At 36.4% G+C, this 27,540-nt stretch overlaps 1 protein-coding gene across 4 annotated transcripts in view; it reads right to left on the bottom strand.

Annotated features, from left to right (window-relative positions):
- Positions 1-27,540, bottom strand: part of LOC110097769 (sister chromatid cohesion protein SCC2) — a 47,132-nt gene that overhangs the window by 15,979 nt on the left and 3,613 nt on the right. For 2 of the 4 annotated variants that reach the window (XM_028700030.1, XM_028700031.1), the window contains exons 6-21: positions 17,549-17,656; positions 17,275-17,386; positions 15,923-16,019; positions 15,587-15,773; positions 15,052-15,483; positions 14,455-14,981; positions 14,173-14,380; positions 13,943-13,993; positions 13,667-13,825; positions 13,417-13,584; positions 8,545-8,844; positions 8,307-8,459; positions 7,798-7,859; positions 7,477-7,600; positions 7,113-7,282; positions 3,840-3,948 (exon numbers count right to left, since the gene is read on the bottom strand). In XM_028700030.1, coding sequence (XP_028555863.1) covers positions 3,840-3,948; positions 7,113-7,282; positions 7,477-7,600; positions 7,798-7,859; positions 8,307-8,459; positions 8,545-8,844; positions 13,417-13,584; positions 13,667-13,825; positions 13,943-13,993; positions 14,173-14,380; positions 14,455-14,981; positions 15,052-15,483; positions 15,587-15,773; positions 15,923-16,019; positions 17,275-17,386; positions 17,549-17,656 — 2,967 coding nt within the window. The remainder of the gene's footprint in view (positions 1-3,839; positions 3,949-7,112; positions 7,283-7,476; positions 7,601-7,797; positions 7,860-8,306; positions 8,460-8,544; positions 8,845-13,416; positions 13,585-13,666; positions 13,826-13,942; positions 13,994-14,172; positions 14,381-14,454; positions 14,982-15,051; positions 15,484-15,586; positions 15,774-15,922; positions 16,020-17,274; positions 17,387-17,548; positions 17,657-27,540) is intronic. The other 2 variants (XM_028700032.1, XM_020824321.2) reach the window with 2 other exon arrangements.

Consider the following 27,540-nt stretch of genomic DNA (forward strand, 5'->3'; position numbering starts at 1 on the left):
AATCCTATTTAGCCACATAAGCTACCAAATGGAATGAAACTAGGCTGAAGTTAATGCAATCAACAGCTCAGCTCCGGCGTCATACTACCAGGGTAGGAGGAAATTCAGGCTCATAGGAAGATATTCGGTTGGCCACAAGGAGGCGGGTTTGGTTGGCTAAACCGGTCTGGATATTTCCACCCGGTGTCATTCTCCCCGTCTAGAAGAGACTTCAACATAAGCTAGAGTCGTAGTAATACCTGCAAATGGCACTCTTCAAGAGTTGAATTGGACTTGACATCAAACTTATCAACTATGTAAATATTGTCATCCACAGCGATCGTCTAAAAGGATTTTGAGTCGGAATGTAAGACAGTACCAAGGTGGTTGTTGTGGTCAAGTTTGCTCATATAAATTCCATTATCAATGAGGGAGAGAGCATTTGTTGCCTTATCATGAATGATATGCATGAATAACTCCGGTTGAGCATCCTTCTTGCTCTCATCGCCAGCATATGCGGGTTCATCAAAGTCAAGAATTCCGCCAAACATGTCGCCATCATACATGTCATAAACGAGATCATCGTAGAGAGGCAAAGACGATGATTTCGGCAACGGATCTTCAAATCCTTCAAACCTAAACTTGATCATAGATGTGGTGGAAGACTGACGAGATGGTTTGTCAAACACATCTTCGTAGATAGAAGAGATCTGATCATCTCGTGGATGAATGCCATCAAAGTCCCATTCTAGGTGGACTAAGTCTTTCCTTTGTTCGAGCTTTGTCAATCTTTGTTGCCGCTGTTGTATCTCCCATTGTAGATCTTCCATGAGCAAATCTTGTATGGATCTTTGTTAATTTCTCTGAGGCGACATCTTTGCACGACACTTCTTGACAATGTGCTTGCTGTAAACTTGCTAAGAATTTCAAAATACCACCAATTGAACCTTGTTGTGGTATGGCTATGATCCTCTTCTTGGCGGCATCATTTCTGACTTGCAGAAATTCTTGTCTGTAGAACAAAAACTAGCGGACAAGCTAGGGAAAGAAAGAAAACAGGAATTTTTATGGCTGGTTGAGATGTAGATCAAAGACAGTTTAACAGATACATTCGGTATCACCACTATCCAAGAACATCCCTTAGCCTTTGGAATTGTTGTCTTGGAACCCGCCTAGGATGGAACACCTGTTGTTTTTGAGTCAATCTTCAAGAATTGTTTTCGGCAAGCATAGAGTGAAGGAGAGGACATGGATTTCTTGTTCAGAGGCGAAGCTTCTTGAAAACAGGATGTTCGTTAATGGTTATGGAGGATGAACCGGCAAAAGCTAGATGTAGTTCTACAGTTCTTTAACTTGTTTGTTTGGAGGTGATAGTTTGGAGAAGACATCAATATTTTTCACCACTGAAGCCGTTTGTCACCGAAGATAATGAGGCTGATTCGCCACTAAGGCCATTCAGCCACCGAGGCCGATTCACCACCTAAGACGATTCGCCACCGAAGACGATTCACCACCTAAGACGAATCGCCACCGAAGACGATTCACCACCGAAGATTAGGACGGGATGGGAGAAACGACGACGACTGGAACGTCCTTGGATGCTTGGCGACAGCTTGAACACCCTTCAGAGCTTCTCCGCAAATTCTTCTGCCTCCTTTGCCTGGGCTTCACCACCTGAGAACGTCTCAGCATACAAAGAGCCAAAAAGGCAAAAACGGAAAAAATAGGTAAACACACAAAACAGGGCACAATTCAATAATCTGCTTCTTGTTTCCTTTGAGGTTTCTTTTTTTTTCTTGGATAACAAACAAACAACTGGACAACAACAGGAATCCGTCTTCTAATTGTTGTCTTGAAGTCCGCACACAAGAACAAAGAAACACACCAGAACAAAGAGAAGGTGACTATCGGCGCTGTGAACGAAGGACTGCAGCCACCATGCTTCTTGGATGCTTGGCGACTGCTGGATCGCCTTCAGAGCTTCTCTGTCAGGTTCTTCTCTTTACCACCTGAGGAATTCTCAGGATACATAACAAGAAGAGCCTGTTGGCTTTGATACCAAATGACGCCGGCGAAAGGGGGGGGGTGACGCGGCGATGAATATAATACGCGAGTTGCAGGAATTCGCAGCCCACGCATAACCCAAGAACTCCTTGGGAGGGGATCACCACCTGAAATCCTTCAGGATACAGAAACCCAAAACAATAGAGTAAAACTCAAATATTATTATCTCTAAAAATCTCCCCTATTACAAACATTGCTACCTATTTATAGACAAAGGTAGTTATCTATTAGGCTACACACAACATAAGCAAGAACCAATCCTATTTAGCCATATAAGCTACCAAATGGAATGAAACTATAGCCTGAAGTTAAAACAATAAACAGCTTAGCTCTGGTGTCAGGTGGCCTAGCCATTGTGGGTAAAAGTGGATGTGATGGTGGGTATTTTTTGTGCATTAAAAAATTAGTTTCCTGAAGTGGAGCATTGTCTTAGGTCTATCTTCTTGCCGGGACTTCTCTGTGATTTAGATGCACAGTCTTCCCTGGTGGGGTTATTTCCACATAGCTCAATTCTGCTACATCTATTTCCTTGTGTGCTTGTTGCTTTGTATTTACAACTTCCACTCATTTCTAAACTACTGAGGCTTTCCTGTGTGAGAAACACCTCACTGATTGTGCTGCCACACTTTTCTTGATCACCCCAAACATCGATGAGCAGTGAGGCATCCTATTGATAAATACTGACCAAAACTTCGCACTTGTGCCTAAGACTTTCATATGATTTGCATGAACATCTTGCTTTTAAACTCTGGTTTTGGGCATGGATAGGATTCATCCATCAAGAAATATGGAGGAACAGCTTTCTTTCAAATGCCAAGAAGCATGATTCCTTCAAGGATATGCCGGTAAAGCGAAGCATTTGAAGAAGCTAAGAAATAATAGATTTCACTACACAATCAATCAGACAGCCGCATTTTAACTTTTGAATTTTGATACTCACTTTGTTTGTTTAGTGGTAGGTGCCGTTAGCTCAATTTACAGTTTTTCATAAATCTACATAATCATCATTATCATATCATCAAATGACCTTACCCAAAAATTTTGGGTTCATGCATATATATAATTTTTATAATGTAAGACTTTATAATAGTTTATTTCTATTAATTGTCGTCTTCAAAAAATGCTCATAGCTTTTTTTTTTTTTTGAGATTAGTCATTGTTGACCAATATACAAAGAACAAAAAAAAGGGGAAGAATGAAAAAAAAATCCTGCGTACACACACCTTGCAGCCGGCGGATCCTCGAATCCTTGCCGAAATCGCGCCGATTCGGCGCCGTGTGAGTCGCATCCCGCGATTTGCGCGTAGAATTAATCCCCTTTGAGCACCCCTCCCCCCCGACCCCCCCAAACAAAAAACTCCCCAAACTAGTGGAGCCCATAGGGTTCTTCCAATCAGCTAGATTGGCCCCCCTTGTTGGGCCAGGTTTATTGGTTGGACCGACTCAGCTGGTCCATCCGGTCCATCATGTCCATGCTGCATATTTAGTGTTGCTTAAAGCATCTATAAACTAAATGCAACACTTTTTTTTGCATGACCTAAGACCACATTGGAAATGCACAATTATACTTTACATGAACTAGTGGCCAAACAATAAATAAGAGTAACGTATACTACCTAATGCAATAAAAAAAATATTTTTATATACTTTCTAAAAATAACAAGTGCTCCAAGACAACAACACAACTGGAATAGCAACAAATAGACTGAACTACTGAAGTGAGACAAAAACTGCTTTTAAATTAAAGAGAAAATAAGAATAACTTCATAATAAGCATAATATCCATTGACCATTACCTGCTTGTTATCAAAATTGGGATTACACAGATGCCTGAAGAAAATCTGAAACAGATGCTCCACTAAACCTGCACCCTTATCAGTCATTCTACTAAGGGAACAAAGGCACCTAACATTTAAAAAAAAAAATGTTAGGGATAGCTTTTTAATCTGAAACCATATTCCAGCAGTCCAAAGTTAGCATCCCAGACAAGAAAATTCTAATTATAAGCAGTTGAGAATACGTAAGTTATGCTGAAGGAGATGAATTGTATTCAAAGAGATGTTCATTGTTTAAACAATTATAAATCACTAAAGCAAATGATTTATGGCATAACATTTATCTTGCAAAAAGTTACTTCTATTTATATTTTGTTGATGCATTATTAGCACCCCTTGATATTTGTAAGGGCGTGTTCTCTGTCATAATTTATGGAACCACATCATCTTGAAAGAAGTCACTTCTATTTCAATTGTTTTGATGTCATTATTAGCACCCCGTAATATTGTTACTAAATGTCCCACCCCTACCTGAAATAACTTTTAATTTTTTATCCAAGGCCATCAAATCTTTAGGCAATATTAAAGAAGATGCACTTTTTTAACGTTTTCAGATTTTTTTTATTTACATTTCTGCTGAAACTCTTCCACTTTAAATATAAAAACTGAAGTCAATTCTGCAAGTTTAAGACTTTTGGCAACGCAAGTGAGTTGGCTTGGTTTTTTCTTCAGTTCATGCATTAGAATTAGCTTTAACAGCAAATTAAAAAGCACAATCTATTTACTATGTTATATAGAAGATAAACTTAAAAGAGTGGCAATGACTCTTAAACTAAAAATTCTCAAGGTCACATAAAACAAATCAAATATAAAGGCATGATTTATACTAAACGTTGGAGAAATTAAATAAGTATTAGTAAACCAACTATTTATCCGCAACAAAACCAATTTGTTTAAAGCTCGATCATCCTTCTTAAGAAAACACCAATTCTAACCTGGATATCCTAATTACTCATAGGAAAGTTATGTATAAAGTATATGATTAATAAATAGATCTCTTACAATAATAACTCATCTCATCGGTTCATGATTTTACAACCAATCTTTCGAGTATGAATATCGCCAACAACATTCAGGAGGCACTAAAAATATTTGAATGGAGAGATGATGTGATGAGGACATCCGACCATGGAGGGTCTACCAGAGGCGTGGCCGTCGATCTATGGACATGATTGCACCACTCTATTTTTAATTATCATTGTGTTAGTTTATATTTTTGTATTATGAGTTATTATTGTTTTTTTCTCATTTATACTCTCACTTGAGGGCCTAGGTATGCGTAAGCCCTAAGGGCATGATGGTCTTTTATTTTTTCCTCATTGTAAGTGGCTATTTAAAGCCCTCTTTATATTTTGAGACGAATGAATGATTAGATGAAAATTTCTGCACTTGTGTGTTTTGGGAGAGCTTGAGAGTTCTTGAGGATTGATAAGGCTGCAAACGAACCGAGCTGAGCCGAGCTTTGGCCTGTTCGAGTTCGGGCTCGTCTGTCAGAATCGAGCTCAAGCTCAAGCTCGAAGCTCGTAGAGCTTCTTGAACATTTGTTCAAGTTCGAGCTCGTTTAAACTTCCATGTTCGAGCTCGGTTCGTGTTCAAGTTTGGCTCATTTAATTTCGAGCTTATCGAGCCTCTTCTCGAGCGGCTCGTGAACTAGCCAGATGAGCTGACCGCAATTAACAAAATAAATTTATTTATTTCAAGCCGGGTAGCTCGATGCAATACCCTCCTTTAATTTTCCTCCCTTTTTAATCCCCTCCTTTAATTCTCTTCCCTTTCCTCCCACTCCTGGGACCACATCCTTGACCGCTGGTCCATCAATAACCTAAAACAATCTACAAGAACCTGGTTTGGGAGATCTAGTCCTAAAATTAACAAAAATGGATACTCTCAGGGACAACCTAATCACACATTTACTAAACAAATAACCCACTGGTAGAATCATTATCATGATTGCTGTCTACATTGATGATATTATCATAACTGGCAATGATGAGGAAAAATTAAGAGACTAAAAAAGATCTTAGCCAATTGATTAAAAATAAAAGATCTGAAAGCCCTAAAATATTTAATAGGTACGAAAATCATGAGTTCAAAAAAAGGAATATATGTCTCTCAACAAAAATACACATTGAATATTTTAAAACAAACTGGGACAATGGGATGCAAACCCACAATACCCTTTTGGATCATATCAACAAAATAAGATCAAAGGGTGATACTCTCTAAATTGATCGCGAAAAATACCATTCATATGATTGAAAAACATATTCATCTCCCACATAATTGTTCTGACATAAATTATTTTGTTAGTGCGGTAAGCCGATGAATGAGGGATTCACATGTATTATTTTGCTCCTAGTCCATCTTTCTGGTCAGCTCGGGAAAAACATGCTAATTGAGGGATTTCAATTAGATATATGAGATCCTAAAATACTAATTAATTATTTATTTCAATTTCAGAGAAAACAATTATCTCCTTATGCTTCGAGTAATGCCAGTGAAAAATTTATCATGTATTTAATGGCTCTACCAATTTGCTAGCCTTCCTGCACATAATACCTTTACATTCTTCATGACTGTGTGTGTTCTTAAATTATTATTTTTCTCCTATCTAGTGAGTGGTATACAACTACATAAATACAGTGATAGCGTCGAATAAATTGATGTGACGATTGTAATGCAATTTATGACGTGACCTTTTCATACCAATATACACTACGTGACCACAATAAGTGTTTGCCGTTCATTTTTTAAGCATCAACATGGTGCAGACAAGCGTAGGTGTTCATGGAGATGACCATCTTCTGTTGAGCGTATAAGGCATTTTATTGGAATTGAGAATCAGTAATAGTTTTGCGATTTTTCTGTCACCAGTCTTTTTCCATAACTATTCCTTTTACAAATTGCAATAATATTTCTGTTTTTTAAAATAATGGTAAGGTAATTTGAAAAAATGGTTTAGCAAAAATTTAGACATACGATCAAATAAAGCAGTCATTGCCAATCAGTAAGCAAAAGAACAATCATCAAAGGTATGCTAAATGAGAATAATTAAGACATAAACATATGAAAAGTCAATCGACCAAAAGATTTAAATCATTTGAAGTTTAGGGCGTATCATACAAGCTAATAAACCGTACCACAATCATAAAAACATATCAAGTTCCCAATGTCTAAATAATAGAACTGTAAGAAGAAAACTAAAGTAGAGAAATGCAAGGCGCAAGAGCTCACTTGATGCATGTATGTACAACGGTCAAATAATTGTGCCGAATTATCATGTGTTTCAAGTCTTGTACAAGTTCCTCGATAACACTTTGTGGTGGCTTTCGAAGCAATGGTAGGACAGCATCAATAATCGAGATAATACATTCAAGCAAACGAGCAACTGATTTATTGTTCACCTACGCAAAACAAATCCCTGACTAATCAGTGCCAAATAATGTAAAAAAATCTGCTATATACATATGACGAAAAGCCATAAGGATAGCGTTCTGGATAATTCAGATATTTTAAAGCAAGCATAACAACATACTAAGCATTTCTCTAACAAGATCATTTTTTTCTGGAAAAGAGAAATCTAAAGGTCAATTGATATCAAGATCCTTGTAAGTCCAATCCAGTTTAGTGCTCGTTGAAGTGTAAACAAAAGAATTATTAAGTGCTTCGATGCCCATTTCCATCGTTGAAGCATATCTGCTTTGTTAAAGTACTGAACTGAACTAAGAAATAGTTCAAAGATACAAGAATTCAGAAGATCTGTAAGCATGAACATAGCTTGCAAGACATTCCCCACTAAATATTTAATAGGTAATAAGTTTAGACCATCTATATTGTTATCAGCTACTGAGTATCAAAAGTCTAAAAACTTCCTCATGAATGGTAACGGTTACTTTAGAAGGAAATGAATCTATCTAACCTAAATAAGTTGAATGGTTTAATAAGCCAGTTGTCATGAAGCTGCCAAAGAACAAGCAGAAGCTGCAGAAAAAGTGTAACTAAAAGTCATGTTACGTAAGAAAATAAATGCACAAAGTATTTCTATCTAATTCAACCTTTTTAACATAAAAGATAGAACAACATTTAGCATGTACACAATAGTTTTTAGTGTTTGAGGATTGTAACACGCTTTAAAAGGTTTAGTTAATCCCACCCACAAAAAATTTTCATCATACATCAAATCCGATTATATTCTGGCAGAAATTCAAAGGACCAAGTGGCATTGAATTGCAAATGGATTGCAGCAGATGAATCAGACAAGCCTTAATAAATTAAAATGGGTAAAAGGAATAAAGAATCCAATGCCTAAAGATTTACTCAAAACTTGCAAAAAGGAGAATCAGCCTAACTTTTAAAGTACTAACGTAGTAGTTTATAAAAAGGGAACTCTATATTAAACACAACTGAAAAACAGATACAATGTAGCACCTGGTTCTTGAGATATGGCTGAAGGGTTACAACAAACAGGGATGGACTGGTAGCTGGTGCACAAAGCATTGGATCCACAAGACAAAATGATTGCAGTGCTAACACATAAGGAAGTGCACAGACCTCCTCCTCATCTATATTTCCTTCCTCTACCTGCAAAAGTGATAAGATGGTGTGGAACAGGAAAAAAAAAAACAAATCTCACAGATAAAAGGTAAGGGCTTAGTAAACGGAAAACCTGCAAAATTCTCTCCAATAAGCGTTTACATATCAGCTCACAGCGCTTGCGTACGGACGCTAAAGAAACAGCATTTATCCCTGCAGATTTAGCTGACTGGGGGAGGAAATCTAGTACTAAATTGCGCTTGATAATAGTAACAAGAAAGTGATGATTAGCCATCTTCCTTAGCATATCAACAATTTGCTCGGTCTTCATTGCAACTTCCATGGGAACTGAGCTACCATCACCTACAAATTGGGTTTGGCATTCAGAAGGCTCTTCAAACCATAACTCATAGAAGGTTTTGCAAACTAGATCCTGTCAATCATCAAAGATGCGGGTTATAAGATTGTAATGACTAGCTGCAGTTATGTAGAGACGACCAATATATAAATGACCTCATAATTAATAATAAAAAATATACTGAACCATTTATAAACTTGGTTCATTTTACTCTCTTACTGGAAACCAAAAATCATAAGCTATGTCGAAAAAGAAAATTTTTGCACATCCGAAGTGATGGCATGCAATAGCAACTATTATTTTTGGTTGTTAATTATCTGATCTCACATCATTCCAACCTTGGTTCAAGATCACTTGAAATCATTCAATCTGATTTTAAGCTAAGTCAAGTTTGGGTACAAGATGGTTCCATCTAATCTTGATTTGAGCCAAGCAGGACTCGTTAACTTTGATTCGAATAACAAATTTGATCCGATCTCGTATGGCTATAGTACAGATACAGATATTTTCCATTTACTTCTTGTTGCCCAATTAGAGATACAGTTCTCTGACCATCTATTTCCTTGTGTCCAGGTTCGTAACATAAGAAAATTCTCTACTTAAGTGAACTAATGTGCACATCACCGTGTGATTTCTGCATCAAAACAAGATAACCACATTAACCTGTAGCCTAGACTTGCTAATGTAACGAAGCACAAACTGTAGCCTCCTAGTTTTATGTTCAACTACCAGCACAGAGATTCGGGTGGCTTCTGCCACAACTTGATTTAGCTTGAGCTCTCCGAGCTCTTCCTGCCAACTCCTTTCTACATTTCCCCTTGTTGTGAAGTATCAAATGTTAACAAAATATCAATTTTCTGTTTATCAAGTTAAAATTTCTAGGAGAAGCTGAGGTCAACTTAGCAAATTTGAATATATAACTGCACGTAAAATAACTAAAAAAAATCATTCCTACTCAAACTTCTTAGAAGCACAAATGAATGCAACTTTCAAAAAAAACCTGCAAGCCCAACATTGAACTCAATTGAAATTAAATGTGAGCAAAGGTTGACTTGTTATGAACTAAGATTAGATTTGCTATATGGAATGTCAGGATTTTGATTGAAAAGTCTAGAGAATTATATATATATATATATGATGGGGACATGATAGGGAGTACTTATGTCACAAGTAATCCTATCCCAAATCAGTAAAAACCAATAGTAAAACTGCTGTCCACAGCGAGAAAAGAGCAAGAAACAGGGAGAAATTGAGAGAAAACACAAGTAAACAAAAAGTAATATGGATAAAAATTGATTGGAATATGTTTAACATCTTATACATCGCTTTATAAGAACAAATGGAGAATAAAGATTAAAAAAACAGTAATAAAATAGCTGGGAAGATAATGATGATTGATATGATCTTGCAAACAATAAGCAAACACTTTAAGAAATAAGAAAGCACACGCATTCAAAAATGGTGCTACTAAACCACAAATCGACTCTTTTTCCATAAAAATAGGAAAAGAAATTTAATTATAAAGGAAGTAATTCAAAAATAAACTTTGACCATATAACATAGATTAGTAGCCATACATGAGCATCTTAGAACAACTTAAAAAAAAAAATCAATACAAATAATTGCCCTAGGATAAGATGTTGTAAGAGATAAAATATTAGCCTTTGAGGAAGTTAGTTAAGAGAGTAAAATTAAAATACTTGACTAAATTTAGGATGACAAAGATAGTTGAATTAAGAGTTTTTCATATAAGTTGTAATTCTAAAAATAGTCATACAATAAGAAGACTAATGGAGAGTGAGAAGGTTTAAATGAATATGTAGGTATCTAAATATGCTTAAAGAGAATGAATAAGACCAAATGCTACCAATTCTAGCAATATTTATAAATAAATTAGAAGTTAGCAAGATGATAATAAGCAAAGTAAAATCTACATCTTACATATAAAACTCATTAAATAATTAAGGCGAGATACAAGATCTAATCATATTGATGATATAAACTAAAGACAAAAGAATTTAGGGTGAATATATCAAAGAAAAATAAAAAATGCTATTTAAAGAAATTATCAAAACAAGGTTTAGGAAAAAAAAATCCTTCTAGAGGGATTGCAAGTTTACCTTTAACTCCCTCTCTAGTCTTATCAACAAGAAGAATATAATCAACAAAAAGCATACACCAAGGTATATCCTCTTGCAAATGTCTAGTGAGAACATCCATGACTAAAACAAAAAAATATGGGCTTAAGGCTGATCCTTGATGTAATCCAACCGAAATAAGAAAATACTTGGTCAAACCACCTTGTGTTTGAATACAAGTAATAGCTCCTGCATACATACCTTTAATGATTTGAATATAAGCATTATTAACTCCTTTCTTTTCAAGAACTCTCCATAGCACTTCTCTTGGAACTTTATCATATGCTTTCTCTAAATCAATAAATATCATATGTAGATCCTCCTTATTCTCACTATATTTCTCCATCAAACCTCTTAATAAATGTATGGCTTCCATAGTAAACCCACCTAGCATAAATCCAAATTGATTTTGAGAAACTTATTCTTAAAATTAGGAATCAACACACTCATTCCCCCTGGCATCTTTTTAGTCTTCAAAAAAGTATTAAAAAGTTTAGTAAGCCAAGAAATTCCTTCATCTCCTAAGCATTTACATACCTTTATTAAAATATCATCAGGTCCAACAGCTTTTCCATCCTTCATTTTCTTTAAAGCCTCTATAACTTCGGTTTTACTAACACGCAGATAAAAACAAAAATTTGTATTTTCATTTAGGGTGCTAAGGTTACTAAAGTCAATCATATTTTCACAATCTTCAGTAAAATGTTTAGCAAAATATCTCATCCACCTTTTTTTAATATCATTTTCTAAGAAAAGTACTTTTTGATCTTCATCCTTAATACACTTGAACTAAATCCTTACTACTCCTATCTCTTTATTTGGCTAACTTATACATACATCTCTCTCTCCTTAGTATCTAATTTATTATATAAATCATTAAAAGCTAAGATCTTTACATCGCATATTGCTTTGTTAGATTCCATATGTGCTTCTTTATATCTTTCCCAATTATCAAAGTTTTTACATTTAAACCAATTTTTATAACAAATCTTCTTATTTTTTATCTTTTGTTGCACATTTGGATTCCACCGCGAACTATTTTTACTATTATGAGTTTTTCACTTTGATACTTCAAGCACATTTTTTGCAATATTCTTAATATCACTAGCCACTTTTTCCCGCACATAAAATAAAGGGTAGATGTATTCATCCCCTTAGTAAAATGCAATCTCACCAATGTGCTTTCTAGAACAAAATCTAATTTGATCATCTTCTGGGCATATACTCGAAATAATATTTTAGTTCCATAATTGGATAATAGTTAAATTAGTCAATGTTTTACATCTCTTCTACGTTTAATATTTAATTATCAAACACAGATAGATTAGATTAAAATTTCTAGAATAAAAATTGCCAAGTACACATGCTTCAACACACATATATTTGACCGCATCCATCTTCTTAACTAAATAATTAAGAAGGGACATCTAATAAAATCAGATGCATCATATGCAAACATGAAGAATCATTGTTTAATAGCTACTGTCATTTTATTGATTATAAAAAAAGAAAGAGATGCATCTTTTTGAAGTTACGAATAAGCTTTCCAATGCTGTTTTCTTTTCTAGTAGTTTTTAATCAAGGGTGCGTGAAGATATTTTTATGCAGTGTTTCTGTTTCAGCTATTTGTATAGCTATTCCAATTGAGAGACAATTCTATGGCTATCCTTTAATTTGTAAACATCCGGAAGATTATTAAAATTTTCATTGGTGACTATACACAAGCATGTGGGTCAATAGGCATTCCCACAACAAACCTTGAGCAAGAAGTATCAAGCAACATGCACTTCCTACTCATCAACTTGGCTATACACAAGAAGCAACTTAGCTCATTATAGGCCTATTTGGACAGCTTTCTCATTGCTTTGCTTTTCATATCATAACCACAATTTCGTTTGGCTAATGCTTATTAGTTTCTCATTGCTTTCTAGAAAGTTCTGTGATTGGAAGCTACTTTTTTACAATCAGTGTTGCTAATGTGTGATAGCGTTAAGAAAATAGTTGTTTAATCCTTTAAAAAAGAATATATTTATAATAATCAAAATAACTTTCAAAAAAGTTACTTCCCTCACAACTTTCAAAAAAGTTCTTCACAACTAACTTTACAAAATGCTACCCAACTAGACCCTAAATATGATGAGATAATCAATGCAAAATTTTCAAGAAAGTGCCAAGAGTGGCATCTACAGCCTCATTCACAGGGCAATTATGTCACTCTGAGAAGACCTATTGCTTTGACAATACCGATATAATCAATTCACTAACTTGAAAATTATGTTAATTAAAATATTATTATTGTACAGGGCTGATAGAATAGTACATAGTATATTTACTTTCATGGCTCCATGTGAAAAGCAACAAATTAAGTAGTGCAGATAATTAGGTCTTAAAGTGTAAGTAAAATTCAGCCGCATCTAGCAAAATTTTAAAAAAAAGATGCAAAAATCAGCAATTTCTTTAGCAAGTCCTAAAACTATGCAGAACAGGGTTAAGATGATAAGCAACTCACTTGCACACTGGATTCTTCATCAGTGATACGAGAGATCATCTCTATAAAAGCATTTGTTGCTTCTAAAAAACTGGTATTTGAAGTGCAGAGATCTCTGATAATTTTGATTGCCCGCTTGCGAACACTTACCCCGGTGTCCTTTATACGTTCAGAAACCTTTTCGAAGTACTATCAAGAAACCAACAACATTATGAGCTTACTAAACAGAATAATCCATGAGAAAAACATAAATTCATTGTTTACTACCTACCTTCAAGCCCACCTCCGGATGAGATGCAATATACCTACCAACAAGCTCAAGAGCAGCCTCACGAACAGAAATTGCTGAGTCACAAAACCTTCCCTCTACAGCACTTTGGACTCGTTCATCACACAAAACTTCTGGATCAGCTTCAACTATCGAGCTAACCTGTCAAAGAGGGAAGTGGGAAAGAGGGAAGTGGGAAAGATGAATTTACTAAGCATTTTGATCGAACTAGAAAGGAAAAACAAAAACAAAAACAAAAAATCTTGATCGCAGCCTCACCGCACGCAATGCTTTTGCTCTTAGTATAGAAGATCCTTCCCTCAAACTTGCCTGAGAATCATTTGTTCAATGAAACAAAGAAGGTAGTGTTTTCATTATTTCCATAAAAGCATTACATACAACAGATGTCAAGCAACAAATATAAATGTTCCAAGTGTGTCTATATATGTATATATAATATAATTACAAATATGAAAAAGAAATACATTTAAAAAAGTAGAACTATTTACCAGAAGATGCGTGAGAATTTTATCAAAACCTCTAGAAAAGGAAAGGTTTTGTCCCAATGCTAGGCAAATCTTTTTAGCCCAGTCTCTTGACAATGTCAATGCAACATATGATCCCCGCAAAATTGTTTTTGATTTTAACCTAGCAATAAGGTAAATGACCTTTTCTGGAGATACAGTGTCGTCCTTGTGCCACAAGGATAGATAGAACCTGCAAACATCTTTATCAGATTAATACTTTCAAAATGTTATAGAGCATCAAGAAAAAACGTGAAGTGAACCAACCATCGTGTAAGCATATTTGCATCATCTTGTTGACCAGTTTCCTCAAGATAGTTCAAGAGAATTTGTTGAAGGATCTCAGATGTTTTAATCGATTCGGATTCTTTGGAAGCATTTTTTGCAGTACCTTTTATGGATTTAATACTTTCCGTACTTTGGGGCTTGCAGTATGATTGCAGGATACTAAGCTGCTTTTTGCAAAGACAAACATGGCATGACCAATCACGGACCAACTTTTCTTGTCCAGAAGCTCCTAAGCAATCCACATGAAACCATCTATGACAAACTTCACAATCAATGTTTACGCCTTTTCCACTAAAACAAATGCAACACAAATCTTTTCCTTCATTACATGCCTCGGCCTCCCCCTCAGCCAACTCCTGCAAAATCCACAGCTTCTCTCTTCTGCAAACTGCAGAATCACGTTTTAGTCTGGCTGCAATTGCTCCAAGAACATCAACTGCCATGCATCGTGCGGAGATGTCTTTAGACTTAAGCCCAGCATTTTGGAGCAGCACAACACAAAGAACCTGCATATGTTCCATCATTAAATATATATATCACAGTTGAAAACATAATGTCCAGATCACAAACTATCACCTGCAATATTGAAGCAGAAGCAGGGTACTCAGGTAAATTCAAAGTTGTCAACAGGTCTGACACAAGGTTTTCCAAAATAGTTTTCGATTCTGATAAATCCTGAGCCTTTGTATTGGTACACCTTTCAACAACCTTGGTCCACAAAGCAATTGACACCATTTGTGCAACATCACGACATTTAGAGGGGCAAGCTGCATCAACTGAAGAATTTGAAATGGCATCCATAGTTGATGCTGTTTTTGTAGCATCCGGAAGGTTGAAACCAAATTGTGCCAAATGGATCAGCAATGCTGTTACCATCTGAATTTGCTTCTGCTCCTCATCTGGCAAATGGTAAGCTCTGAGAGAACGCTTTGAAAATTGCAATTTCGGAAAGAGGTGCAGTATCTCATCTAACAAGAAATCTCTTTGTTCTGGGTATGAAGCAAAGACCTGCTCCGTAGTGGAGACAAGATTAATACATGGAAATTAAGATATTGTCAATAAGGTAAATCATACTCATGCAAAATAGCTCGGAAACCAGAGAACTTATTACCCCACAAAGTAAATTGATAGATTTCAACTGCAAGAGCTGTATATTGTCAACCAAGAAAGTAGAAACGCTTGCTTTCAATAGCTGAAAAATACAGCTATCTGATAGCCGCACAGCTGACAAAAGATCCTTAATAAAGTCCAAAATAGAACATAGCTTTTGAGCGACAGGATAAACAGCTGAGGAAACCCTGTCACAGCAGGAAATGCAAAATTTGGGAAATTATTACATGTAATGAGATAAACACAAGTTGAAATGTAATGTCGTGAAGATTATCATAGCTACAAAATTAGAACATCATGGAGCAATTAAAGCATGAAGCGAAATCAACCAGCACACCTGTTTACAGTAGATTTCCTTGCATTTGCAGTCCGCATGTTGCGCCGTCTCTTGCCTACTGAGCCATTATCAATATCATCATCTTCTCCCTCGTCGCCTAAGCAAAACAAATTTGAAGTTTTATATATACATATATACATATACACATACATATATATACATATACACATACATATATATACATATACACATACATATATATACATATACACATACATATATATACATATACACATACATATATATACATATACACATACATATATATACATATACACATACATATATATATATACATATAGTGACCTTAGCACCCTAGATGAAAATAAAGATTTATGTTTTTATCGGCGTATTAGTAAAACTGAAGTTAGAGAGGCTTTAAAGAAAATGAAGGGTGGAAAACTCTCGGGATCTAATTCAAAAGAGAATATCAAAAGCTTAAGGAAAAATGTATATAAAATGCTGATAAGATTAGATATGTTGGAGGATTTGAAGTTGGGTAACAAACAAGCAACCAACAACTAAAGTGAGTGACACAAAATTGAGAACGTTATAATGAGTGAATGTTAAAACCAATAAGAAGAAAATAATAAAGAGCATGGGATAGCACCCAATAAGTTCATAAAATTATTTTTTTCTTTTTTACATGAGTTTTGCCTTCCTTCCCCTTCCCATTCTATAATGTAAAAAAGAAAAAAGAAATAGGACTGGAATCAACATATTGATTCTTTTTTTCGCAATCTTTCCAACCGTATGCACGGATCCTCATGGATACAATTTTGTCCAAATCAAAACTTTATCGAGAAAGATTATTTTTTTAGGCCAAGAGGTTGATAGCGAGATATCGAATCAACTTGTTGGTCTTATGGTATATCTCAGCATTAAACATAAGGTTACAGAAAAAAAAAAAAACTTGAGTGATTCAGACAAGTACAACGAAGAACAAAAAAAAAACTACCAATGAAGTAGGAAAAAATAACTAATATGAGAGGAAAGGCAAATAAAAGGAAAAAAATCAAAGCTAAAATGGCAAAAAGCTGTACAATAAATTTATGTAATTAATAGGGATTCATGAAGTGGTGAAACCAACCCAAAATTGGCGGGATATGACTAATGAAAATGATTATCCAAAAAATATGGACAAAAAATATAGGCATGTATAATAAATATTTCTAGTGGAGATAAGCTACTTGTGCAAACACCGAAAGCCACATAACCTACTACAACATTTCATAGACATTCTATTTCTTTTAAAAGACTTCGCAGTAGTTCTGTTGGAAACCAACCAGTAAATTGTTAAGCAAGCTGGTTTAAGATAAAAAGTGAAGTCAAGTTAATTTCGCTGAACTCACAGTCAAATTCAGCATTTTCATTTTGTTCATGAGGGGTATGGTAAAATGGGTTGTAAGCAGCCATAACCTCCATGATTTGATATCTTGAAAAGTCAACAATCCGCTCAATGATCTGAAATTAAAACTAGGTCAATTTCATAGTAGTATCTCAAATTACATTAGCTAATCGTAAAATAACAGTTGGCTCCACAATTTAATTTAACATAAAGAAAAACTCCAACATTACATATTTATATCAACTAAAATCATCCCAAGCAGAATGGTTGGAACATACCTCTTCTTTGTATAGCTGCTTTGGCATATCTTGTTGGGTCAAAATTACAAGAACGGCATGAGTAGACTCTAGAGCATGCAATACCATTGGTAAAACTTCTGTGGAGGACTTAAACATGACAGCATACATCAGTCACAGAATTAGGGATCTCATAAAAAAGCTTAGAGCTGATGTCAAGCTAACATAAATGCCACAATTTAGATAAAATATATGCAGAGCAGTGCTCCGTAAGTAAGGATGTTTGACCATCATCTGTAAAGCGCATCATTATATAACAAAATTAGCCTATAAAGAGAAGTTATCGGTCCTGCTGGGAAAAAAAATTCCTAATCCCACAAAAGTCTTTAAAATACAGATTCACTTATTACAAAATTTCCCTTGCTATTCCTCTTGTTCTACTTGTGGTTTGTGTTGGAGATTGCTGATTTTAAATTTCAGTCAAGTATTAATTTAGTTTTACAAACACTTCCTATCAAATTGGTATCAGAGCGGTCTCCGGGACTGAATTGGAGGGCTATCCTTGCCGATTGTTACTGTGTTTTTTTTTCCCCCCTCCAAACTGATGTTTTTTGTTGTTTGAAGGGCAGATTTATTGTTTTTATTGTTGACCAAGACCCAAGTACCTATGGCAACAAAAAAGGTTGATGCTTTGGAAGAAAGTCTTAAAGGAGAGATGAGTCAAATCAAAGCGATGGTGGATGACAGAATTTCTTCAACGGAAGATAAGTTCTACAACCTAGAAGAGATGGTGAAGAAGGTGTTGGAACTTCATAACCCAACGGCGGCATCAGAGGCAAGAATGATAGTAGAAGGAAATACAAATTATGGTAGTCGTAGGGATGATCACGATGTTGAGATCTTGGAAGGAGAAAAAAGAAGACATCTTCGAGAGCTTATTTATAGGGAGGAGATAGGTAGAAGGTACGGGGAGAAGCGTGAACATGTCGGGTATGAGCAAAGGGTGCTAATTTTGAAAGAAGGGAGACTGATTATGACCCGAGAAGTGTTGATTTTGAAGGAAGGACAGGGGAATTTGAAGAAGAGTTTGAGTACGAGCATCGAAGGGATGATCAGGATACTTGGAGGGACCACCTACTTGGAAAAGGAGAAATTATGGAGGAATAAAAGGAAACGGAGGACATCCGAGGTTAAGGAAGCTGAAGATGCCCATCTTTGAGGGAGAGGATGCACATGAGTGTATTTATAAGGTAGAGATGTATTTTTTTGTCAATAGGTTGACAAAGGATGAGACATTGACGGTAGCTGACCTGTGTTTGGAGAGGAAGGCATTAGTGTGATAGCAGTGGAGAGACATGAGATGTATGATACGGAGCTGGAGAGAGTTTAAGGATTGCTTGCTTGAAGGTTTTCGAACTAGCATAAGTGGAGACTTCTATGAACAATTTTTCCTTTGACACAGGAGGGAACAATGGTGGAGTACCAGGATAGGTTTGCGTACCTAGCTAGTCAACTGGACCGATTGTTTGAGGCTATACTGGAATGGAATTTTATTAAAGGGCTCAAACCAGAGATAAGAACAACAGTTAGGGTGATGAGGCCTCATGATTTGGTAAAGGCTATGGAGTTAGCACAACTAGTAGAGGACTAGAAGCACTTGGAGAGGGGGGCTAGAGACAGCAATTCAGGAGACTCGTATAGGATGACCACCACATTTTTGCACCCAAGGGGCCACCACCAAGTGTTCCTAGAGAGACCCCAAAGGAGAAGCCTATAGGAGGGGGAAACTTCAAGAAACTCACCAAGAAGAAGCTGCAGGAGAAGAGGGCGAAGAGATTGTGCTTCAGATGTGATAAGAGGTCTACCCTGTGGCACTTGTGTTAGGACCGAACTCTTAAGGTTCTAACCGTCTGTGATGTTGAGGAAGCTGAGGAGGGAGGTGAAATGGAGGCATTGGTGGAGGGAGAGTTGCATCTAGACATGGCGAATGTCTCCTTGAGCTCAATGGTGGGATTTACTCCAAATCACACCATGAAAGTGCAAAGAGAAATAGCAGACAAGGAGATGATGGTGTTGATAAGCAGTGGAGCTACCATCAATTTCATATTCAACCAAGTCATAGACCAATTGGAGGTGAAATTGGTGAATATAGGGTGTTATGGAGTGATGATGGGCACTAGGAAGGTGAAGACAAGAAGAGAAGTGTGCAGAGAAGTGATTATGACCATATAGGGGGTCAAGGTAAGGGAGGACTTCCTTCTGGAGCTAGGGAGCACAAATGTCATCCTAGGGATGAAATAACTACAAACCTAGCTTGGGGAATACCAAGGTTAATTAGGAGCACTGACGATGAAGCTAGTGGTAAAGGAAAGAAAGGTGATGATCAGGGATGATGCAGGTTATCCAAAGCCATGGTGTCACTCAAAGCCATGGTGAGGACCATATAGAAGGTGAGAGGAGAATTTTTAGTGGAACTGCAGAACTTAGAGGGGATCAGATTAGAGGACGAGGGAGACATTACTCCTTCAATATAGCCACTTATACAACAGTTTAGTGAGGTCTTTCAGCAACCTAAGGGATTGCCACCACCAAGGGAGCAGGAGTACACCATCACCTTAAGTAAGGAGGTGTCACCGATTAGTGTCAGACCATATCGCTACCCTTAGAATCAAAATAATGAGATTAAGAAGTTGAAAAGAGAGATGTTGGAGGTAGAGATCATCAGGTCGAGTGTGAGTCCTTGTTTTAGTCCAGTCTTACTTGTTAAGAAGAATAGTGAGAGTTGGAGATTCTGTGTTGATTACCGGGCCTTCAACAAAGAGATTCTGCTAGACAAATTTTTCATTCCGATGATAGATGAGCTATGTGAAGCAGTGGTGTTCACAAAGATGGACTTGAAATCTAGCTACCATCATTTCAGGATGAGAGAAGAAGATGTTCTGAAGACCGCATTTAAGACTAATGAGGAGCACTATGAGTTCCTAGTGATGGCTTTTGGCCTCACCAACGCCCCTGCTACATTTCAGTCCCTCATGAACAGGGTGTTCCGACCATACCTGAGGATTTTTGTATTAGTTTTCTTTGATGACATCTTGGCGTACAGCAGATCATACGAGGAGCATTTAGAGCACTTAAGGGTGATCTTAGAAGTGTTATAGGAGAGTACTAGCTTAGGGAAAACTTGAAGAAGTGTTGTTATGCACAGGCTAGTGTGGAGTACTTAGGGCACATAGTATCTTAGGACGGGGTGATTGCTGATCCGGCCAAGATTGAGACAATACTAAAATGGCCTCTACTTAGGAATCTGAATAAGCTGAGGGATTTCCTAGGATTGATTGGATATTACAAGAGATTTGTGAGGGGATACAACACCATAGCCTGGCCATTGACAGAGCAGCTAAAGAAGGATAGCTTATTGTGAGGAGAGGCGGCTACCCAGGCTTCTGAGAGATTAAAAAAGGCCATGACCACGACAATCCTGGCCCTGCCAGATTTCAACCAATTTTTTGTGGTAGAGACTGACGCATCAGGGTATGGATTGGGGGAAGTGATCATGCAAAATCACAAGCCCATAGCTTACTTCAACTAGGTGTTAACAACTATAACTAGGTTGAAGTCAGTTTATAAGAGTGACTTGATGGCAATTTTATTAACTATTCAGAAGTGGTGGCCTTACTTATTAGGTCAAAATTTTATCGTCAGGACAGACCAGAGGAGCTGGAAGTACTTGTTAAAATCAAGGTTTAAGAATGGTTACCGAGGAACATCAAAAGTGATTGTCGAAGCTGTTGAACCATGACTTTGAAATCCAGTATAGGTGAGGGTTAGAGAACAATGTAGTTGATGCCTTGTCCAAATGCAAGTGGCCTCTTATTGCACAATTTTAAACAGAGGTTAAAACAACGAATGGTTACCGAGGAACATCAAAAGTGATTGTCGAAGCTGTTGAACCATGACTTTGAAATCCAATATAGGTGAGGGTTAGAGAACAATGTAGTTGATGCCTTGTCCAAATGCAAGTGAGAGCTCCAAGAGTTAGCCATGACGATACCAATGATGCTGGATTAGGGGGCTATTAAAGAGGAGAGAGTGTATAGGATGAGGAGATGGAAGGATCATAGCAGATCTATTGAAGGATGAGAATAGCCACCATGTTTATTCCCTATAGGGGGAGAGACTACTGTACCAGCAGAGGTTTTTGTTGCCTTGGACCTCAGTCCATACTCCACATTTGCTACAAGAGTTCCATGGGATCATTGTGGGGGGTTATTCTGATGTGCAAAAGACATGCATGAGATTGGCAATAGAGTTGTATTGGAAGGGTTGCAGAAAGATGTCAAAGAAATGGTGGCTAGATGGGAGGTAAGCCAACGGAACAAATACATAGTCATGGATCCATGAGAGTTACTTCAACCCCTAGCTCTACTAGACAGGGTGTGGGAGGAGGTTAACATGAACTTTATAGATTGGTTACCCCAATTTGAGGGATTTACAACGATTATAGTGGTAGTTGACAGGTTGAGCAATTATGATCACTTCATTCCCCTACGACATCCCTACACGGCACTGACAATGGCAGCAACATTCACCAGAAAGGTAGAAAAACTGAATGGGATACCGGAGACTATAGCGTCCGACCAAGATAAGGTGTTCCTAAGTCACTTTTGGAGGGAGTTCTTCAGGATATAGGGGACAGTACTAAATAGGAGCACTGCTTACCACCCTCAGACAAATGGGCCGACATAGGTGGTTAATAAAAGCTTGGAGACTTACCTAGGATGTTTTGCTTCAGAGACACCTCATTTGTGGGCCAAGTGGCTATCATGGAAAGAGTACCGGTACAACACTTCATATCATTTGGCTTCCTAGATGACTCATTTTAAGGTGTTGTACATAAGAGATCCACCCCACCTAGTGTATTTTGGGTGGAGTAGCACACCAATTTCTTCAGCGGGATAGTACTTGGAGGAGAGTGATAGAATGCTAGAGGAATTAAAAGAGCAAATGTTGATGGCCCGACAGATCATGAAGAAGCAGGCAGATGGGCATAGGAAGGTCATCCAGTTTGAGATGAGGGATAAGGTACATTTGGAGCTTTGCCTTTACATACAAAGGATGGTCGCTAACAGAAGAAACGAGAAGCCGGCACTGAGATACTTTGGCCCTCACGAGATATTGGAGAGAATCGTAGTTGCGGCTTACCAATTGTGGTTACCCCCGATTGCTATCATACACCTAGTGTTCCATGTTTCATAGTTGATGAGAGCTATTGGAGATCATGCTGCTAGCTCAGAGCTACCCTGGATACTGATTGAGGATTTGGAAGTGGTGTTGGAACCCCTAGAGCTAAAAGAGGTACGACAGGGAGAAGGTGGGCTCAAGGAAGTGCTGCTAAAGTGTAAGACCCTACCCGACTATGACGCCACATAAGAGCTGTACAAGAGAGTGAAGCATTAGTTTCAATCCTTCCACCTTGTGGACAAAATGGGTCTTTGGGAGGGAGGTATTGTTAGACCGGTCTCTGGACCGGTCCAGCCGGTCCAGTACTATCGAAGGCGGAACAGGAGTTCCACCCACGTGATTTCCGCCCCTCCTATAGCCAGCTTGACTGAAGGATTTAATGTGGTTTAGGAGGGTAAATTCAAAGGACGGGTTGTTTAGGGATTTTCTTTTTGATTGTATGCTTTAAGGAGGAAAATTTTCTAGGATAAAGATATATGGTACTTGCTGAAATTTGGATAGTTTTTTTTTTTTTTTGGGCTCTAGCCGCCGGCTAGAGATTGAGAGAGTTGGATCCTCCTCTCCAATTGAGGATCCATTGTATCTTATTTGTTTCTTCCCTATTTCATCTATTGCAAAGTTTTCTTTGCTATTCCTATTGTTCTACTTATGATTTGTGTTGGAGATTGCTGAAATTTAATTTCAGCCAAGAATTATCTTGAGTTTTACAAGCACTTCCTATCAAACGTTTATGGTGTGCCTTTCAGTGAATGGCTAAAAACAGAATCAGCAAACCAACCTTAGGAATCAATAAACTTTAGAAAGGGTTTTTTAAAACGCGTAGTGGCAAGCTTTCCATACTAGGAAAAACTACAGACATGAGGGTTTTTTACTATACCTTTCTATAACCTTAAAATGAAGAAGTGCTTTATAGAACAAAGTACAGGGTTGCGCAGTACAATTATTGAAGTTTATCCAATGCTACTGTCTTCTTGAGAGCAGTGAAACATCAACAAAGCTGACCTCCACTTGACTAGCCAAGGTTATATCATGAAAGGGATTCAAAACATATCAAGAAAATCATGATAAAAAGCAAAATATGACTTTCTATAAGAGCTGCCTTTAAAGAGTGGTCCCACAAACTTTTTCAAACTAGCCAAATGTAAATATCATAGGGCCCAGAGCAGGAAAAGTGGAAACGAATGTAAGTTAAGGCCAATAATCTAGGAGCTACTTTATATAAATTACCCAACAAGATGTGACATTCAGGTTCTTATCTAAGATAAGCTCATCAAACAAAAGGTGACATCCTAATTCACCAAATATTTTCCCATCTGGATCATCTCATGTGAATGGAGAACCAAATAACACCTTTGTCCTACACCTATCTAGACCAACATGGCATGCCCATTTGATGGTATTCTCTAATTATATAATACACTCCTAAAACATTTCTCTACTTCACCCAACCATAACTTTCGAGTTTATATTCTCATCTATATCTCCCTTTTTTTGTATAGCAGATAGAAGAACAAAACCAAAGTGTGATAGGGGTAAATCTTTTGGATTTATCATTAAACAAATTGGGATAAAAATGAGAATATAACCTTTATACTAAAGTATAATTGAAATTGAGAAATATATTATGTGATAAGAAAATATCATGAAAACTTAAAGAATAATTTTAATAAAACTATAATGAAACTGCAAATGCTAAATGAATCCAAGAGTAGGGCAGTAAAAAGTCAATGATAGTCAAGTTAATCATAGAAGAAATTTAAATGTAAAATAAATGTATGGCAAAGCTATAAAAGAAAAATTAATAAATAATTATATTAGAGAGATGGAGTAGAAGCATACGTCGAAGATAAAATAGTGAAATGTAAATTTAAGTGATTGGAACATGTAAAATAAATTACAAAAAAATGCATCCCCTTCAATGGGTGCATAAAACCAATATTGAAGAATTTAGAGGAAAAAGGAAAGCACCATAAAGCTAAGGTAACGTGGGCAGATGTTCAGAAAAAATCAGAGTAAATAGATTTAACATTTCATCTAGCATTCAACAAGAACAATAAAAAATGAGGACTCGTAAAGTCTAATGGTTGACATAATATTGTGATGACTTGTCTTTTTCAATAATGCATTATTCTTGTCGTGCTCTTTTGTGTTATATAAATTATAAAATAAAGTTAGCATTAACTGTGAACTCCAGAAAAAAGAATGAACTTCCATGACACGAAAATAATTGTGAACTTGCAAAGGTCATAACAATGGTGCACATGTGAGGTGGGGATTTTTGTTGTTCCATGCTAAATTCTAAGGTGCAACTAAAGTATTTTGAAACGTGACACATCGATAAAAGAAGCTTTTGCCCAACCTCTCCAACTCTAATGTCTGCATAAATATGCAAAAGGTCTATATTTGTAGCTTAATGTACTTGAAGTCTTGAAATATCAATCCAATGACAATTTCAAGAAAAAAAAAAAAAACATTTACCTCTGCCGCTCCAAATCGTTGCCCTAATTGTCCCAATCTGCAGGCTCTCCCTATCAAATATGCAAGCTTACAGTTTTTTTTCCTTCTAGAGGCACACAAGGTGCTGAGATGATCTACAACAACAACATGAAGCCATTGTCCCACTACGTGGGGTCGGCTACATGAATACTTTTTCGTCATTGTGTCATGTTAAAAGTCAAGTCTCATTTAAATCTAATAAAGAAATATCATTTCTAATATTTTCTAACCAAGACTTTTTAGGTCTACCTCTACCTTTCTTAACATAAGTCAAATCTAATACCTCAACTTTCCTAACCGGTCATCGAAAGGCCTCCGTTTAATGTGACCAAACCATATAAGGCGACTCTCTCTAATCTTATCTTCCACTGGAGCTACTCCAACCTTTTTGTGTATATGCTCATTTCGTATCCTATCTCTAAGGGTAAAGCCACTCATCCACCTAAGCATCCTCATCTCTGCAACACTTAACTTAGTATTATGATTCTCTTTTAATGGCCAACATTCGGCACCATAAAGCATTATAGGCCTCACTACCATCTTATATAATTTTCCCTTAATTTTGAGGGGTACATTTCTATCAGCACATACAAGCCCGAGCATTCCTCCACTTAAACATCCAACTTGAATTCTGCTGATAATATCTCCATCTATTTCACCATCACCTGAACAATAGATCCAAGATATCTAAAATGTGTACTCTTATTAATGACTTGATCGCCCAAAGGCCCCTTTCCGTCACTAGGTCTATTGCTACTAAAATTATACTCCATATATTTATTTAGATCTACTAAAGCGAAAACTTAGACTCTAAGGTTGACCTCCATAATTCAAGTTAACCTTCAACTCCCTATGTAGTCTTATCAACAAGAAGAATATCATCAAGAAGAATATCATCAGCAACAAAGCATACACCAAGGTAGATCTCTGGCAAATGTCTAGTGAGAACATCCATGACTAAAGCAAAAAAGATATGGGCTTAAGGCTGATCCTTGATGTAATCCAACCGAAATAGAAAATACTTGGTCAAACACACCTTGTGTTTGAACACAAGTAATATCTCCTAACATACATATCTTTAATGTATTTGAATATAAGCATTATTAACTCCTTTCTTTTCACGAACTCTACATAGTACTTCTCTTGGAACTTTTTATATGCTTTCTAAATCAATAAATATCATATGTAGATCCTCCTTATTCTCTCTATAGTTTCCTCTCATCAACTCTCAAAAATTGTATGGCTTCCATAGTAGACCTACCCGGCATGAATCCAAATTGATTTTGAGAAACATTAGTATCACGCCGCAACCTATGCTCCATAACTCGCTCCCATAGTTTTAAAGTATGACACATTAACTTAATTCATCTATAATTCGTACAATCTTGTGCATCACCTTTATTCTTAAAAATAGGAATTAACACACTCATTCTCCACTCATCTAGCATCTTTTTAGCCTTCAAAATAGTATTACAAAATTTAGTGAGCCAAGAAATTCCATCATCTCCTAAGCATTTTCACACCTCTATTGGAATATCATCAGGTCCAACAGCTTTTCCACACTTCATTTTTTTTAAAGCTTCTCTAACTTCAATTTTACTAATACGCCGATAAAAACAAAAAAACTTTATTTTCATTTAAGGTGCTAAAGTTACTAAAGACAAACGTATTTTCACATTTTTCATTAAAAAGTTTAGTAAAATATCTCATCCACCTTTGTTGAATATCGTCTTCTAAGAAAAGTATTTTTTGAACTTCATCCTTAATACACTTCACTTGAATTAAATCCTTACTACTCCTATCTATTTGTTTGACTAACTTATACATATATATTTCTCCCTCCTTAGTATTTAATCTATTATATAAATCATTAAAAGCTAAGTTCTTTGCAACGCAAATAGTTTTTTTAGATTCCTTATGAGCCTCTTTATATATTTCCCAATTATCATAATTTTTACATCTAAACAAATTTTTATAACAAATCTTCTTATTTTTTATCTTTTTTGTACATTTGGATTCCACCACCAATTATTTTTACTATTATGAGTTTTTCCCTTTGAAATTCCAAGCACATCTTTTGCAATATTCTTAATAGCACTAGCAATTTTTTTCCAAATAATATTAGAATCCTCATGAGCAAACAAAATCTTAAGATAAAAAATCTAACTCTCAAAAATATTATTGTTAATATTCTTTAAATGCCCCCCTTTAATCCTACAATATTATTTTAATTTATTTTTTATTTTATGTCTATTTATCTTTAAGTTCAAAACTAATAATCGATGTTGGGTGCATAG

The sequence above is a fragment of the Dendrobium catenatum genome, unplaced genomic scaffold (assembly GCF_001605985.2).
Source record: "Dendrobium catenatum unplaced genomic scaffold, ASM160598v2 fragScaff_scaffold_1434, whole genome shotgun sequence".
Lineage (NCBI taxonomy): Eukaryota > Viridiplantae > Streptophyta > Magnoliopsida > Asparagales > Orchidaceae > Dendrobium > Dendrobium catenatum.